The following is a 15400-nucleotide window of genomic DNA, read 5'->3' as shown; positions in this document are numbered from 1 at the left end:
AAGTTATAAAGCAGCACATACAGCATTTATCTTATCTAGGATCACTCCACATTACCCCCAAGTTAGGCACTTTATGCACTATCATCTCCCCCTACCTCTCTCTCCTGAAAGGCATTTTCACGTTTTCTCATTGTCGGTGGCGAGTTATAAGAGGCTTTTGCCTTTGCAAAGAATTCATCAACAAAAAAAAAAATAATAAATATTAACTCCTTGCTCCCTGAAACCTTAAAACGGTCTCGGGAAGACACGGGTTTTATTCTGTTACCTTGAGGAAGAAAAGGGGGAGCAGCCTCGATTTTTAGGTATTTTTTGGCATTTTTTTCTGATTTTTATTTTGTTATATGCCTCAGTTCTCCCTCCATTTTGGTTGTTTATGATACTGACAACAAGCTGTCCCTGCTCTCTCTCTCTCTCTCCGGATCTCTCCTGCTTTCAGTTAGCAAACCCCCCTCCCCAATGCAACACGACTCAGCACTTACTTGCGTTCACACTTTTCTCTAAACACACACCGATGGGGCAGGGAAAAGCTTCTGGGCCACTCGGAGGGGGAGAGCAGGCAAATTCGTTTCTTTATTACGAAAAAAAAAACTTTTGTCCAAAAAACGACGGGAAAGGGGGGTCGAGTGCCCCAAAGTCACTCCGGATCCCCCCAAAGAGGCGGCCGCCAGGTCCGGGGGACACCCCACGGGTAGCCGGGTCCACGGGGGAAATTTCTGTGCGAAATTCGGCCGGTTTGGTGCGGGGGGCGAATTTATATTAATTTTTTCCCTCATTTTTCGGCACCGCGGTCTCTAATGTCTTCCGCTCCCTCTCGCCGCTCTCGCCGCTGTCACTGCATTCACAGCACAGGCTCCGGAGAGGCGAGGAGGGGAGGGGGCGGCCGCGCAGCTCCTGCTCCTGCCCCTGCCCCGCGCCGCCGCCGCGGCCCCGGCCCCGGCCCACCGCGGGGGTCGGCGGCGGGCACCCCGCGCCCTCCTGCCGTCCCCCGGGCAGACCGCTGCCTCGCCCGCTCGCTCGCGAACCCACATAGCGCCGCGGGGAGGGAGGGGAGGAGTGGAGGAAACTCCTGAGAGAGGTTTTTTTTCTGAAAATCATCTCTTTCTCCCTCCGAAGGAGGGGAAGGGGGGCACCGCTCGCCTCGCCTCCCCTCCCCTGCTTTTCCCCTCCGGGGGGGGTCCGGCGCGGGGCGGTGGGGGGCTGCGGGAGATGGGGGAGAGGGATGGAAGGGAGGGATGGTTAACACAAACTTTTCCTCACTGCTCGCTGCTCCTCTCTCCTCTCCCCCCTCCTTCTCCTCCTCCCCCTTCATAATTTAAATAACCCTGATATTTCCCTGCTAAACCCCGGCGCCTGCCCCCCAAACCCGCAGCAGACTCACCGCGGGAGCCTCAGCATCCCCTCTGCGCCCCGTTTCCACCCTTTACAGTGTTCTCCGATTTTTCTGTAATTTTTTCCCCATATTTCGGGCTGGACGCGGCGGGCCTGGAAATTGTTTGCTTTCCCGTCTTTCCAGCAGCCATTGTAGTGTATGCGCTGCGGTGCAGCCCAGCCTGCCGCACACGCCGCGCCCACACCGCCCGCCGCCCACACGCACCGCGGGTTGGACGCCTCCCCCCGTCAGTCACGGCCGCGGCCGCGCCCCGCCGCCGGCGCCTAGGACTCGCGCCGCCCGCCCCGTTGGTGGAACCGGGCGCCGCTCAAGGCTGGGGCGGACCCGCCGCCGTCGCCATTGGCCGCCCGGCCCTGCCACTCAGCGCCGCCGGGGCGTGGGCGGTGGCGGCGCTGGGCCGGGGGGAGCCGCGAGGCCGGGAGCGGGGTAGGCTGCGCTCGTACTTAAGCGGGCTGCCCGAGCCGCTGACGTCTTTCGAATTGGAGACGGGCTGCCCCCTCCCGCCCCGGGCTCCCGCGGACACGGCCGGGGACGGAGGTGAGTGCCGGCGACCCGCGCTGTCCGGCCGCCTGCCGTGCCTGCAGCCGGCCGCCGCTTCCCTTTACCCGCCGGGGGGAGGGAAGGCTCGCTCGACCTTCGCCGCCCGCCCGCGGGCTGGGGGGGGTCCCGTCTGGCCGGGAGACGGCGCGGGGGGCCCGGCGGCGGGGTCCGGGCACCGTTCGGTGGCGGCAGGTGGTGCTGAGGGGCGGCTGCGCGCGCCGGCGGAGGCCGCTGGGCACCGGCGGCGGTTGGGGCCGTGGCCGTTGCTCGCGCGAGGCGGGAAGGGCAAGGGAAGGGAAGGGGGCGCGGGGCACCTCCGGTCCCCCGGTGCCGGCGGGGGAAGGTGGGGGGCCGGGTAGTGGGCACCGGCGTGGCCCCGTGGCGGCCCGCCCGCCCCCTCTGCACCTGACCTGCCCCCCGACCCTCTTGTGCAGGCTGAGGTGGGTGAGGCGGCTCAGCGGTGCCGACCGGCCGGACCCGCCGGCTGCCTCTTCCCGCCCCCCGCTTGCCCCGCTGTGGTTGCGATAAAACCCGTAGGACTTTCATACGGCCTTGGCTCCGGGGTTTAATAAGCTGGTCTGCATCGCGGCACAATTAGCGACGTTGCATGTGTATATACATCTAAAAACCCCAGCCAGCTTTCAATGGGAGGGAGCCCTGTAGAGAAATACCCTGATGGTTTATGAACTGAAAGAGCCCTGGGGTTAAAGAGCGCTAGCAACAAACGCGCTTCTCTGAAGCACGCTTTACAACTGTTAATGTGTTAAAGCATAATTAAGAACTGTGGAATAGGCAAGCCTTGGGTTGTGGTCGGGCTCAGACCTGCAATCCGAAAGCTTCCTGCTTGGAAGCCTGTGCATGTGCGAGAGCTGGGGGGAAGCCTGCTTCCTGCTCAACTGCTCATTCAGTCGTGCAGCAGCGTTTCAGGGTGACCCGCCTGCCCTTCTGGCTGATAATGTTTCAGATCCTCGAGTACTTCAGAGAGAGGAAGGGAGGAACACGCTCAGGAGGTATCAGACCTTTTTGGTAGTACTGAGTATGTCTTAAGCATCTGTCTGTTCCGAACTAAGCAGCTTCATGAGAACCTGAACTGCGTGTTCCCTGAGTAGGTATTTCATGTGTTACATGAATTGTTCTCCAAACTGGGCATGGTTGTGGACTCCCAGTAGTGTAATCAAACTGGAAACATTAATTGCAGTTTGTAGAAGGAACGCTGATGATGCATCCTAGGACTGACGAATGCCCTTTCAGAGAGGAAGGCAGAAGTCAGCCGAATGCCATACACCTTGAGGCAGCACGTCTGCTGAAGTGGTACTTACACCTCTAATATCAATAAATGGACCTGGAAGACAGACACAAGCCAGCCTCTAATAATGTTGTGTCTGTGGCACTGACCTAGATCAGGCATTTGTGATAGGCTGCTCTTGCTTTCTTCTATGTTTTCCTCCCTTCTGTGAAGTCTGGGATGATGCTACTTTTCTATATGCTTGTGTCTCCGTTTGAACTGAAATTGTTTGATCAAAAATCCTCCCCACAAAAAAGCAAACACTTGCCTGGCTTGTGTAGTTAAAACACTAGATAATTCCTAAGGGAAAGTGGAGGAGTCTTCTGATGCTGTTCTGTAAAAGGCCCAATTACAGGAAGTTATGGTGTGGAATGCAAAAGGTACTTGAAGCACCAGGAGAGTATACTTGCACGTGTTGTAAAATCTAAAGCTTACTCACCTGGAATAGCTTATTCTTATCCAAATAACCTTCATTTAAAACAGTGTTTTCTGACTACGGGCTACAAAGTTTTGGGGTTTTTTGCTGATATCAGGCAAAACTAGCTTTTTGCTGCAGACTTGCAGGTATCAATCTCTAATGTAAACAGAAACAGGTTTAAGTTTAGAATTAGCAGCAACGTCTTTAGGAGAAGTAGTCAAACCAGCAGGATCAAGCAAGGATCTTCTTTAAAACTGTTCTTTAATTTTCTACAAAGAGCTGTCTTCCTCAGTCCTCTGCTTACCTTGGCCCAAGCAGTGGTCTGGTCAATATTAATTTATTTTTGTTTAGATCAGTATTTACTTGGAACAAATACCTGCATAGCCATATGTGTGCCAGAAGCACGTGTATGGGAAGTAGTAAAGGGAATGAGGGTCTGCTCTTTATCTTGATGTCATCATCTTGGATCAGTGTAGGTTTTTGGCACTGAACTCTGCTTTTTGAGCTTGCAGCTCCTAGAGTTGGTGTCCAACTACTAAACTGGTGAAAAATGGGATTCAGCCTGTCACACACAGTGCAAATGGGTCTGGCCCGTCCTTGCTGTGAAATCATTTATTTTTCTGTTAAATGTGATACAGCAACACAGGAGGTGGTTGGGCATGTTATATATACCTGGGGAAGTGCTGTGAAGGTACAGTTGTGATCCAGTTAAGGAGTAGGCACAAATCTGGAAAAGCTTACTTGTGCGTTGCTCCCCCGCGCCGCTAATTGAGGTATCTGAAGCGTGTTGGCTGTGAACAGCTTCTGTGGAGCTGTTTCTCAGACACTGCCACTTCCTCAGTGACATGACAGGCTGGTGTGAGAGTCACTGCAGTGCCTTCACTCTCCACAGGAATTTGTCAGGAGGTAAGGAGTCCTGGTGACAGGCTAAGCTTGCCTGAGCTATCTTGCTGTTGGTGCATTTGAAATAACATTTTGTAAAATAAACTGGCTGGTGGTGTTCTGGTTTTATTTTAAAGAAAGCCAAGCTGTGTGTGTTGTCAGAAGGCTTTTTTTACGTGCTGAAGTTTGGACTTAACACTGAATTACTATTAAAAGCAGTTACTTAACCTGTTTCTTTTCTGTTTCTAGCCAAGGTGCAGGTGTCTGTCTAGAATGTCCAGGCGTGTACAACAGTTTAGAGACCATGATACAAATCCGTGTCTAGTGGTAAGGTGATCAAATTAAGATTTCTGTTTGTATGTTTCAATGCTAAATAATGCAATTTCTGGGGGATGATTTTTATGGATATCACTCCTGCTTTGGCACTTTGCATAAAAAGTTTCTTAAAAAATCTGAAGATAGGAAAAGCTGAAAATCATCCATTATAGTAAGTGTAAAATAACAACCAGTAATTACTCATAAACAGGAGTAGTACAAGCGATAGCAATCTCTTCAATCTTCTGTCCTTAAAACCAGAGCCTGAAATCCTGGTTAGACAAGCTTGGTTGATTTTTAAGTCTTCTGTGAGTTATACCAAGCATCTTTGTAAACAATTCAGCTGTGGACTCTATCCTTACTACTGAAAGGGTACTACTGTTTTTTATCTCTGGAGTTATTGCTTGGAATTACTGGTTATCCTTTGTGATAGATGGTTTTCTGCTTTCTTTGATAGTATTCTTTCATCTGAGAAGCTGCATCCTATCTCCATAGGTATTCTGGGACTTGTTAGAATTTTTAGACACTGAGTACACTAACCCTCCTCAGCTCTGAAGTATGTTTTCCTTATTAAAGGAAACAGATGCCTCTAGAAAATGTATGGATGAGAACAACTATAAGAAGGATATGTGTACTGCTTATTTTTTGCAGTATAAAAGCTGCAGAAAATTCTGGGTAAGCACAGTAGATTTTCTAAGTTTTACTCCATGCTTTGCTTTAAGTGCATTAGTCCTGATACACTTTGTGAACTTCTCAGACTGGGCTAGTGCTGACTGCTGCTGTTTTTACAGTGCCTTACAGGCCTAGGTAGTCTCAGTATGTATTGCTGGAAGACTTCAACAGGTGCACATCAAAGCACTGCACTTGGTTCTCCTGAGTTAATCCTCTTAGGTTGTGAGTCAGTGTTCTTGCAGTACCTGATGTGTCTTCCTCTGAATTTGACTCAGATATTTCTGTTTTAAATGAATATAATGAAAAAATCATGAGGTGAGGTAGGTTTTTTCCATTGTTTTGGATCATGTTTAACCTAAGGTAAAGCCTAAGAAGAGTTTGTGCTTTCTTCGTGGTGTCCTTATTTCCTTCTCTCTTGTAGCAAAGTATCATGAGGAACTGTGTGCAGTTATGCTGTTCTCTGCTACTTTCTTTCCTTATGCCACAGTAGTAAAGAGTCTTTTAGCTTAGCCTTTAAGTACAAACTACCAAGAAACTGTTTACAGGCAACTGCACTTTTGTCTGACATAGTGTAATGGGAGTACTGTAATTTTGTTGTCTCCTGAAGCAGCAAGGTAGATTGTCAGATATCTTCAATTAAATACTAGGACACTTAGTTATCACTAATCAGACAATCTGACTTGTGATATATAAAAAGTACTTCTATTTAAAAATCTTACTCATTTGGAGCTCAGACACTTCTGAGAAGGGTGTTCTCATGGTCACTTTCTTTTATTTCCAGCATGACATCATGATGCAAAGGAAAAGAAACGGTGTGAAACCAGAGATGCCATCAGCAGAAGAGAGAAAGAAAATATTGGAATCAATGGGGAAACCGTACTGACTAGAAATCTACACTGACTGTTTGTGCTGTACATATGGAGACTTAGCAGCAAGTTTTATGAACTGGACTTCACGGTTACAATGTCTTGGATTAAAATATGTTCTTAAACTTTGAAATGTGTGAACTTTCTAGGGTAGAAAGTTTTGGTTTTATTCATACTCCCTGACTTGGACACTTGACCACTCACTGGAAGATACGGGTATCAACACAACTGATGTCTAGACACTTTGGAAGCAGAAGCTATCTTGCTGTGAAATGCTAATATAAAATTAATGGGACTTGGCAGAAAGTCTGTTTAAAAAGAGGGGGCTGGTGAGTGTGTTAGTGTAGTTCTAAGTGTGGAGTGGGTTGAGAGACTGGTACGTTTCTTCTATCTAGTTTTTCTACCTAATATTCTGGATTTGTCATCTGTCACCCCCTCACTGTTTTCACATGAGTTGTATTCTATGTCCTTGGTCTAAATAAGACTGCTCCTGAACTAAAATCCTAAATGCAACAAAGTTGTCATTGGGTCTGCCACTGCACTCATCAGTGGCAGCAGAAGCTTGCAATAAATCAAATCCACAAGCTTTGTTACAAGGTTAGAAAGGGTGATGAAGATAGAACTGAACACCTCGTGTCTGAACTGAGTAGTGCTTTCTGTGAATAGTAAATAGATACTTGCTGGCAGGGAGGCAGACAGACTTGTAGATGTGTAAACATATACTCTGAGTGACATGGCAGGTTTAACTATAGTACAGCTATCTAAGACTCTGGACAGCTGAAGTCCTGGGTTTGGAAATGCTTACTCATACAAGACTACAAAGCTCAGTTTGAACAGGTACTCTGATCTTAAGATTGATTCCTTAACTAAACTGAACAACTATTAAGCATAAATAGGTTGCTGTCTAGTGGAAACACTGTTCTCTTACCTCTAGTACCTTTGGGTGTCCTGGCTTTAAAAGCCTGCGCCCTGTGGTAGAACAGAAAAGCCACTGTCATGAGCTCAAGTTCCATGTGAAATCCTTTAGGACTTACTGTGATGAAGTTGGCAGACCTCTGGCTGACCTCATAGAGGATGGTGCAAAAGTGTTGTCTCTCTATTTAGACTGTTTTGGAAAGACTTCATGGCTTCCTGTTTCTCCTTCTGTCTGGCTTGTCTTGTTTCTTTCCACTGGAGGCCTATTTCTATGCTTAGTTGGATTTTTATACTGTTTCTGCCTCCTTCCTTCAAGTAACTAATGGAGATGTGCTTCTTCTCTTTGACTGGTCTCTGTATACAACCAGGTTTTGGAATGGATTGATCATACTCTGTCTGAATGTGTGCTACACTCTGCCTTCTGAAGTATGTATCCAGTTCTCTGCTGTCCAGCCTCCAAGCTGTGTCACGGGTTTTCTAGTCAGTTCCTAGTGAGGGAAATCAGACTTTCTTCAAGATCAGATTCTTTATTTTAAATTACTTTATCTGCACTTGAAATTAAAATTTTGTTGATGTTTCTTTTTTTTTTGGGGGGGGGGGGAATAGAGAAGAAACTTTCCTTATAGATTGAAAGGCTCTTGCTCACCACCTCCTTCCTCCAGTAGCCTCCTACATACTGTCTTTCCTTTTTTTTGCCCACTGGCACTGGTCCTTTTTATCAGATTCAAGCGTTTAATCCATTCTCATTCCAGTGTGTTATTTCTAGTAGCTTGCTTCTGTCTCAGATACAATGATGGAGTCCTGTAAAGACTTTGTAATACAGCTCCCTTGGGAAATCCTGTGTTCTTTCTTCCCCCTTAGCCATAATGCCTCATTGGCCGTGCATCAGTCTGATCTTCTGGTTCATCTGCAGTTTTTGGGGAGCTGATTGTCCCCTTCTCCTTAAGGCTATGTCTCCCTGGACTCTTCTGGTTTTGCTGCCTTGCTTTTCTAAGGGCACCTTCTCTCCCACTTGGCACAAGTTTGTCATTTGGCACCTCTGCTGTATCTTTGGGCATGTTGTTTACTCCTGTGGCTTTGGCTACTATTCTAGAGCTTGCTGTTTTCCTGTTGCTGTGCTCTTACGTTCTGGGCTTACGTTAACATCTACTGTATGTTTTAGTTCTGTGCAAGAAAAACTGTTCCTCTTGGTGTGATTATGCTGACTATTCCCTGGACAAGCTCAACTTCCTTAAAGTCATCTCACTTACCCTAGGTTTTCCTCAAGTTTTGAGTCTAAAAATGACCTTTGTTCTAGGTTAATTGTGGCACTTAGGATTTTTTTTTCTGTCAGTATGTACTTGGAAAGCTTCCACTTTTTAGAAAGGTGATTGGTTTATGCTTAGACTTCAACAGATATCCTGCACTGCCTTGTAGATTGTAATTACACTTGTAATTGGATTTGTAGTATTGGATTTACACATGCATTCCCTGCTTTCAAGTGACAAACAATGCAAGAATGGGGGCTCACAGAAGAGACTAAAGCACATGTAATGAAACAACAGTATTCTAATACTAGGTTTCCTGATCATCAGTGGACACACGCAGTGAGCTCCCTGTGGGTGTTAGGACAAAACTGAGTTTAGCAAAGATTTGAGGGTGACTTAAGCAGTGACCTTGTGGATTCAATTCAGGTAATCAGTCATCTGTTCTAGGAGTGTCACTCCTTTATTGCACATGTGTTGTGTTAAAGATCATAACTTTATGAAAAATCTTGGAAAGGAGTAAGCTTTCTTCCTTGTGTCCTAATGCCTCCAGACTAATCCATTAGTGAGGTCTGTTTCCTCTACCCCCTTGGATGTTGATGTTATTTCTACTTCTTGAAGCCCAAGAGTGGTAAGTTATCATAGTTAAAACATAAGCTGTATGTATGAAATGGCTGTGCTTTTCCTATTGATTTCTGTGGTGTAATAAGCCCTGTTTGGAGTTAAAGGTAATTTTTTTTCCTCATCTGAGAATTTATATTCCACACTTCACTGAAACCCTCAGAAAAGCTATAACCTGCCACCCTTACTGGGCAGAAATAAACTGGACTGAATTCATAGTTTTGCTAAAACACACCCCTCTGTACTAACCCAGAAAACACACCACCAATGTAGTTGCCTCAGAAGCAGGAGGAAGACCTGCAGGCTTTGTTCTGTAGGTGTAACTCTTCATTCTGCTTGTGGTACAAGGACCGGGTAGTTGCATTAACTTAATTTTTGTTTGACAGCTGGATGGTGCTGTTGCACAACAGACTGTATGAAAACAATCACTCCACCCACTGCTGGCTCTTTCAAGCTTTTTTTAGCCTCTTCCCACAGAGATGGCAGAACTCACTCGTGCAGGAGAAAGGGAAAATTGGTGCTGTTGCTACAGTGTAAGCAGAAGAGTCAGAATTGCTGCTGGAAAACAGGAGATTTCTTTGTAGCCTGAGAAGCTTTGGAATATGGTCCTCGGAAGAGCTTTTTTCACTGTGGTCATCTGATCACAGCTGAGCACTTACCAGCATCTACAGGCTTTCTGCCAGGCCCAGCTGCATGTCCAGACTTCCATCTGCACACTTTGACTGTCTTACCTTTCCTACTACCTTCCAATGCAAGGCCTTTGTACGATTGGCTCTGGAAGTTTATGGCTGCCACAATTGGGGTGACTGTGGTCTTCAAGGTGTTAGGAAAAAAATCATCTAGCTTTAGAGTCCTGAAAATTTCTTTGGGTTTAATAGCTAAAACTGTGCAAGTCATGGAGTTGGTTGTGCTGCAGCTCTGAGTCTGTTCGTGGTCTTCCCCTAAAAAACCTTCTGTGCTCCTGTGTGACCCAGGGCATGCATAGGGGGGATGTTTCCCTAAGTCCTCACAGAACAGAGAGGGCGCATGTGGAGCGTACAGTGTTACTTGGCTCTAAGGCCTTTGGAGGCAGCCCTTAACTTACACTAAAAGTATCTGTATCTTCAAAGTCAGGCTTCCACCATGGCTGTGAAGTCAGTAATGGGACTGTGAAAAAAGTTTGGAGAAAGAGCCTGCTCTTGCAGGCTTTTATTTTCTCACAGTTTTATACAACCAGAGGAAAGAGTTCTGTAAGTATTACAGTAGCAAAGAGTGTGGGACTTCAGAGTGGTTTTATTTTTTTGTTGCAGCCTCTTTCTATTTGACAGAAAAACATACTGCTTTTGTACTGACTAAATGCAGTGGGCCATTAAAATCTTAGCATGACTTTTATACATAGGATATGTATGTATAACTAAGGCTCACGAAATCCTGAGTCTTCTCTTTTGCCTTCAGGTTTCTGTTGATGCCTCTCGCAGAATCCTTGTCTAAGGCTTTTCATTTTTAAGGTCTTCAATGTAATGATCAGATCACACCCACTTACTTCCCTTCTGACAAATGAGCTGCTAAACTGAATGCAGCAACTTGAAATTCCTCTGCAGCTTGCCTGTCTACCCCTCCAGCATCCCTTTCAAGAAGTGCAACCTCTTGTCTTCCTCACAGTGATGCTTATTCTGCCCTCTGGACACTATTCTCTTATTACATTATTTATTGATTCTTTTTTTTTTTCCCCCCTCAGGTACAATGCTGTTCATCTCCTGATTTCTTGCTTCCCATCCTGTGTTGTAACTTTGATCATCTGTGCCTGAGGTTGAGTTCATCACAGAGGTTTCATTCTGTGACTCTATCCTCCTTCACAAGCTAATTTCCATTAACTTTGGCTGGAATATATTCACTGCTCATATATGCATTATACAACTGATTACTTTTTAAGTGTCTGTTTTTAGAACACTATCTTGCCCTTCAGCCCCCAAAATGTGCTTCTGTAGCTAATTGTCTGTAATTAAGAAAAAAAAGGCTACTCTAGCACACACTCTTGTATCCATGTATATAAAATGCTGAGTAGGTCATAGCTACTACAAGCATTCCCCATATAGGTTTTTTTTTTTTAATTTCTGGTAGGCTTTTTTGCAAAAACACTTTCCAGTTTTCCCTTGCTGTATGGCAGTGCATTGTGTTCAGCTCAGGCTGTCAGCTCCTTGAGCAGCTGCTCTGCAGTTTCTTACTCATCTGTGAAAGCTGTGCACAGCTGTGGCACTGGAGAAAGGGTAAAAAAAGATAATACTGGAGTTGCTCAGGCTGAGAACTGTGACAGATTTTCATGTCTTTTAGATACTGAAGTAATGTGGCAGATGGCTTAATTTTTCTGAGTTCCTTCCCTCGAAAATCTCCTCTGGCAAAAGACATGAAGGCCACAATGTGAAACACTTTCTTCTGATGCTGTCTATGGGAGGAATTCCTTAATTTACCACATAATACCTAACAAAATCAGACATGTCAGGTGGCATGGCTCTTCCATCAATAGCATGGAGGTTTCTATGGTGGTTTTTTTTAAAGCTGATGAAAATTATCAATGAAGCTAGGCATGCATCTATTTTAAGAACTTTTTTTCTTCATGTTCAGAATTATTTTCTATATCTAGGCCTTTTCCCCTTTTGTGAGGTAAAGAGTGCTGCTTGCATTAACTTCTGGGTCTTTTATGCGCCAAATGATTGTTTATTCACAGACTTTGTATTTTGGGGACTGTGTGGTTTCTTTGTGATGTTCAGTATGAGCAGATTTCTGTCTGGAGCCCCCAACCTATCCAGTCTATCTGGAGCTATTCTACAAGCTGCTGGGTTTGGTTGGTTTTTCTTGTCTTTAAAACTCAGATGTTAATTGCTGGTGAATTAGGTTTTGTGTTGCACTATTCTTCCAGTCAATATTCTCAGTCCCACTACCCTTGGGCTACCTCCCTACCTACTTTATTTTGATAAATAGCTACGTACTGTAAATGTTTCCTGATCCTTAAGTGATCTTGACAAAGCACATACTCCAAACAAACATGAAAATTCCTCAATCCCTTCCATTTTCCTTAACGCTCTTTTAATTGCCAGTTTCAAACCCCACTTTTCCTCCTCTTTCTATTTCATCTTTCTTCTGGGTTGTGTCAGTGGATACAAGCTATGAGCCACCTTTTGAAGCTGCTATGTAACGTCTTTACCTGGAGAGTGTTTTTTACCCTTTTAAGGTAAACATTACCACAAACACCATGTTCTGGTTTAGCTTTTTCTGTCTTATGCTTGATGCCCTTCTAGCAAAGATGTCTTGTTTCTAACACCCTCAGTAGAACAAAACCACATGCATCTTTATCTACCTGCTCTTTGTTTCTCTCACTGCTCAGCATTTTAAATTTATACCTTCTCCACCATTTTTTTTTTTCCCTAAATGTTTTTTAATTCAGTCCTTGCTTCTGGAAAATGTGCTGTTAAATTCCTGTACTTCAGCATGTGAACTATGCCATGTTAAAAAACAAACCCCAAAACATGAACACTCTGTGTGACCGTGGCCTGGCACAAACCCTGTGTTACCTGTTGCCCAGCAAGGTAAGAATACTGACCCGCAGTCGCTACCCACACTGCATAACGTGTGCTGTGGATCAGTAGCTTAAAAAGGAAGTTTATAAATCAACAAACTTTTAAAGAAGCAACATTCTTTTAAACTTTACTGTTACTGGAGGGGATGAAAATAAGATTTAACTGCTTTTACTGAAAAGCAGTTGAATATGAATGCTGGATGATGTTAAAAGCTGCAAAGTCTACAGTTCAGGAACTATATGGGTCTGGGGTAAGTTTTTTGTTGTATGCACATGCAACAATATTATAGTTTTTCAAAATGGAAAACAATCACATGGTGAAAATGATAAAAAGATTATCCTCAAAAGAGGATAGAAGTAGAGAAGAGGTGCTCACTGAGTATGCACTAAAAGCAATTCACAGCTGTAAGACAAGGAGTAGAAGTAGAGACCATCAGCTCAAGCTTGCAAACACAAGCCTGTGAAGAATATAAGTATTTTTCATTGATGCTAAAGGACTGCAGTTCTCTTGTCAAAAATGATTTTGCAATGTTTTCACAGAAATCACTTGCTGGTAATATTTTTTTGTTGTGCTACGTGTGAATCTCAAAGCTTTTCTTGCCTGGAAGCGTGGACCCCCGAGCAGTGCTTGGCTCTAGAGTTGCATGTAACTGTGAAGCCATCAGTGAATGTGGTTGCACATCACATTAGGGTGACAGGGGTTCTGTGGTATTTTCTCCTGAATTGTGAAGTAGTGGAATTGACTGGAGCAGCTGCACTGGGATATGTGGTAATACAGTGCTTGCTTCAGTGTGTAAGTAACAGAAGGGTGGAATGAAGATAAAGGGGTGCATCCCAAAGCAGGCTGTGCAGTCTATGAGTTTGCCATATCCTGCAATATTGTCTTCAATTTTGGCTCTGGGTTTCCTACAGTGAATGGGATTTGAACAGATGTGATTGATCTAAGAAATTCTGTGTCTTTGCCTGTCAAGTGGGATACTAAAGCAGTTCCTTAAATAATTTAAAGGTGACCATATAAGATTTTGGGATGGAAGAACCACTTTAACTCTCAAATTTAAAATGTAGACCCCTAAGGGCCTGTTCACCTGTTGGCTGTCTCTGGGCTCTGGCATCTAGAACTTGTGGGTGTCAGACTCTTTGGTGCTTCGTGTTCCTCTTGGCAGTTTGGTTCCAGCAGTGCTGATGGACCAGGTGTTTGTCCCCTCCTCTGTGCTCCTGGGATTTATGGAAGAAACATTTCACTCCATCAGCCCAGGGGAATGACAGTGAAGTCCCCTGATGTGTGGGGGAGTAGGATGAAATTTATTTTTCTGCAAGGTGTTACTTGATGGTTATGCTTCTAGTGTTCCCTTCAGCACCTGCCATTCCCAGTCCCTTGTCTCTGCCCTCCAGCGTTATGATCCCTGCTGTCAATGCTGGTGCAGGGCTCTAGCCTGGAGAATGCTTCCAGCTGCAGAATAACAAAGGGAAAATAAGGAGTCAGGGAGGACCAGTGCTTTTCAGCCCAGCTGCTGGGCACCTCACTATGCAGCTGCAGCCACGCTTGTGCCCCTGGGCTGGAAGGGGCAATGCAAGGGGGTCTGTGTGAGCAGCGAAAGGGGGCAAATGCTGCTATCACAGGTCAAGCAAGGCTTGGGCATTCAAAGCTGTGAATACAGGAGGGGTGTGATTTTTGAGGTAGGCAACTGAAAGCAGCTGAGACCTAAGAGGAGCCACAATTTCTTAGCATCTCCTTCCAGCTAGGCAATTTAAATGGTCATCTTGACAATGTGCTGGTCTTTCTAGTCCTGCATGTGACCACACTGCAGTTAAGTGCTGCAAGCACAGATGTACGAGGAGTAGAAAAGCACTGAAAAGGCTCACCAGAAGCTTTTACCTACCTGTGTTTTCAAAGCAGTTTTCTGGTTTCTGCCCTTTAAATTTTAATGCTCAAAACCCTGAGAATCAATTAATAAATGCTTTAACACCTCAGCTCTTTTAGGGCTGCTGCGGGACAGGAGTTCACAAAATACTTTGGTTTTCTGTGGTTTAGAAAAAATTGCCAGCCAGGAGTTGGCAGGGAGCATCAGTATCTCCTGCTCTCCTACAGCTGGCAGCTGCAGGAGATGAACCTGCCCAAGGAGCAGCTGTAAAGCCAGCTGCTCGCAAACAGCCAGCCACAAACTGTGTCAGGGAAATCTTGTTCTCAGTCTGACCCAAACTGGGACAGATTTGGTGCTGCTCTGGAACTGCAGGCTGGTCGCATCCGAGTGTGTTGGTGAGGTCATTTGTTGCTGATCGTTCCTACCAACTGGCCTCTGTTGCAGTGAGAAGCTGACACTCTTTCTAAAATCAGAGTAATTTGTTAATTTAAGATTTCAATGAATTAATTTATAGTTTTGTTAGCGTCCTCTAACAGATCTAGAGTCGCTGTTGACTTGCAGAGGACGATTTTATGTGCAAGGATTTATTTCCAGTTCGGCTTTCGCGTTGCCATGTTCTGCAGCACCCCAAGAGAAATGACCCTTTTCCTTCAGCAAGGGACTAGTACTTTTGGTGAGATGTTTCTGACACAGGAGGCTCGCAGATGTTCTTGCACAAGGCTTTAAAAGGGCATTGGACATGTGGCGGTACAAGAACGTATTCAGCAAATTTTAGGTAAGCAGACTTGCCTCAGCTTAGTAAACTGCTTTTCATCGAGCTGCACGGAGCCAAACCAA

General features: G+C 45.5%; 1 protein-coding gene across 1 annotated transcript; it reads left to right on the top strand.

The window, feature by feature from the left end:
• The first annotated feature begins 1826 nt into the window (after positions 1-1826).
• Positions 1827-7828, top strand: CHCHD7 (coiled-coil-helix-coiled-coil-helix domain containing 7). Its single transcript, XM_084259988.1, has 4 exons — positions 1827-1927; positions 4765-4842; positions 5407-5505; positions 6284-7828. The coding sequence occupies exons 2-4, from the start codon at positions 4789-4791 to the stop codon at positions 6383-6385; spliced, it is 255 nt and encodes an 84-aa protein (XP_084116114.1). The 5' UTR covers positions 1827-1927; positions 4765-4788; the 3' UTR covers positions 6386-7828.
• The last annotated feature ends 7572 nt before the right edge of the window (positions 7829-15400 follow it).

This window comes from Gallinula chloropus (genome assembly GCF_964237585.1).
Source record: "Gallinula chloropus genome assembly, chromosome: 2".
Lineage (NCBI taxonomy): Eukaryota > Metazoa > Chordata > Aves > Gruiformes > Rallidae > Gallinula > Gallinula chloropus.
This window is presented reverse-complemented; position numbering and strand designations above follow the sequence as displayed.

Coding starts and splice junctions, on each gene's coding strand:
- CHCHD7 (XM_084259988.1), top strand. CDS start 4,789: ATGTCCAGGCGTGTACAACAGTTTAGAGACCATGATACAAATCCGTGT. Junction 4,843..5,406: donor ATACAAATCCGTGTCTAGTG/GTAAGGTGATCA, acceptor TCCTTATTAAAG/GAAACAGATGCCTCTAGAAA. Junction 5,506..6,283: donor AAAGCTGCAGAAAATTCTGG/GTAAGCACAGTA, acceptor TTTTATTTCCAG/CATGACATCATGATGCAAAG.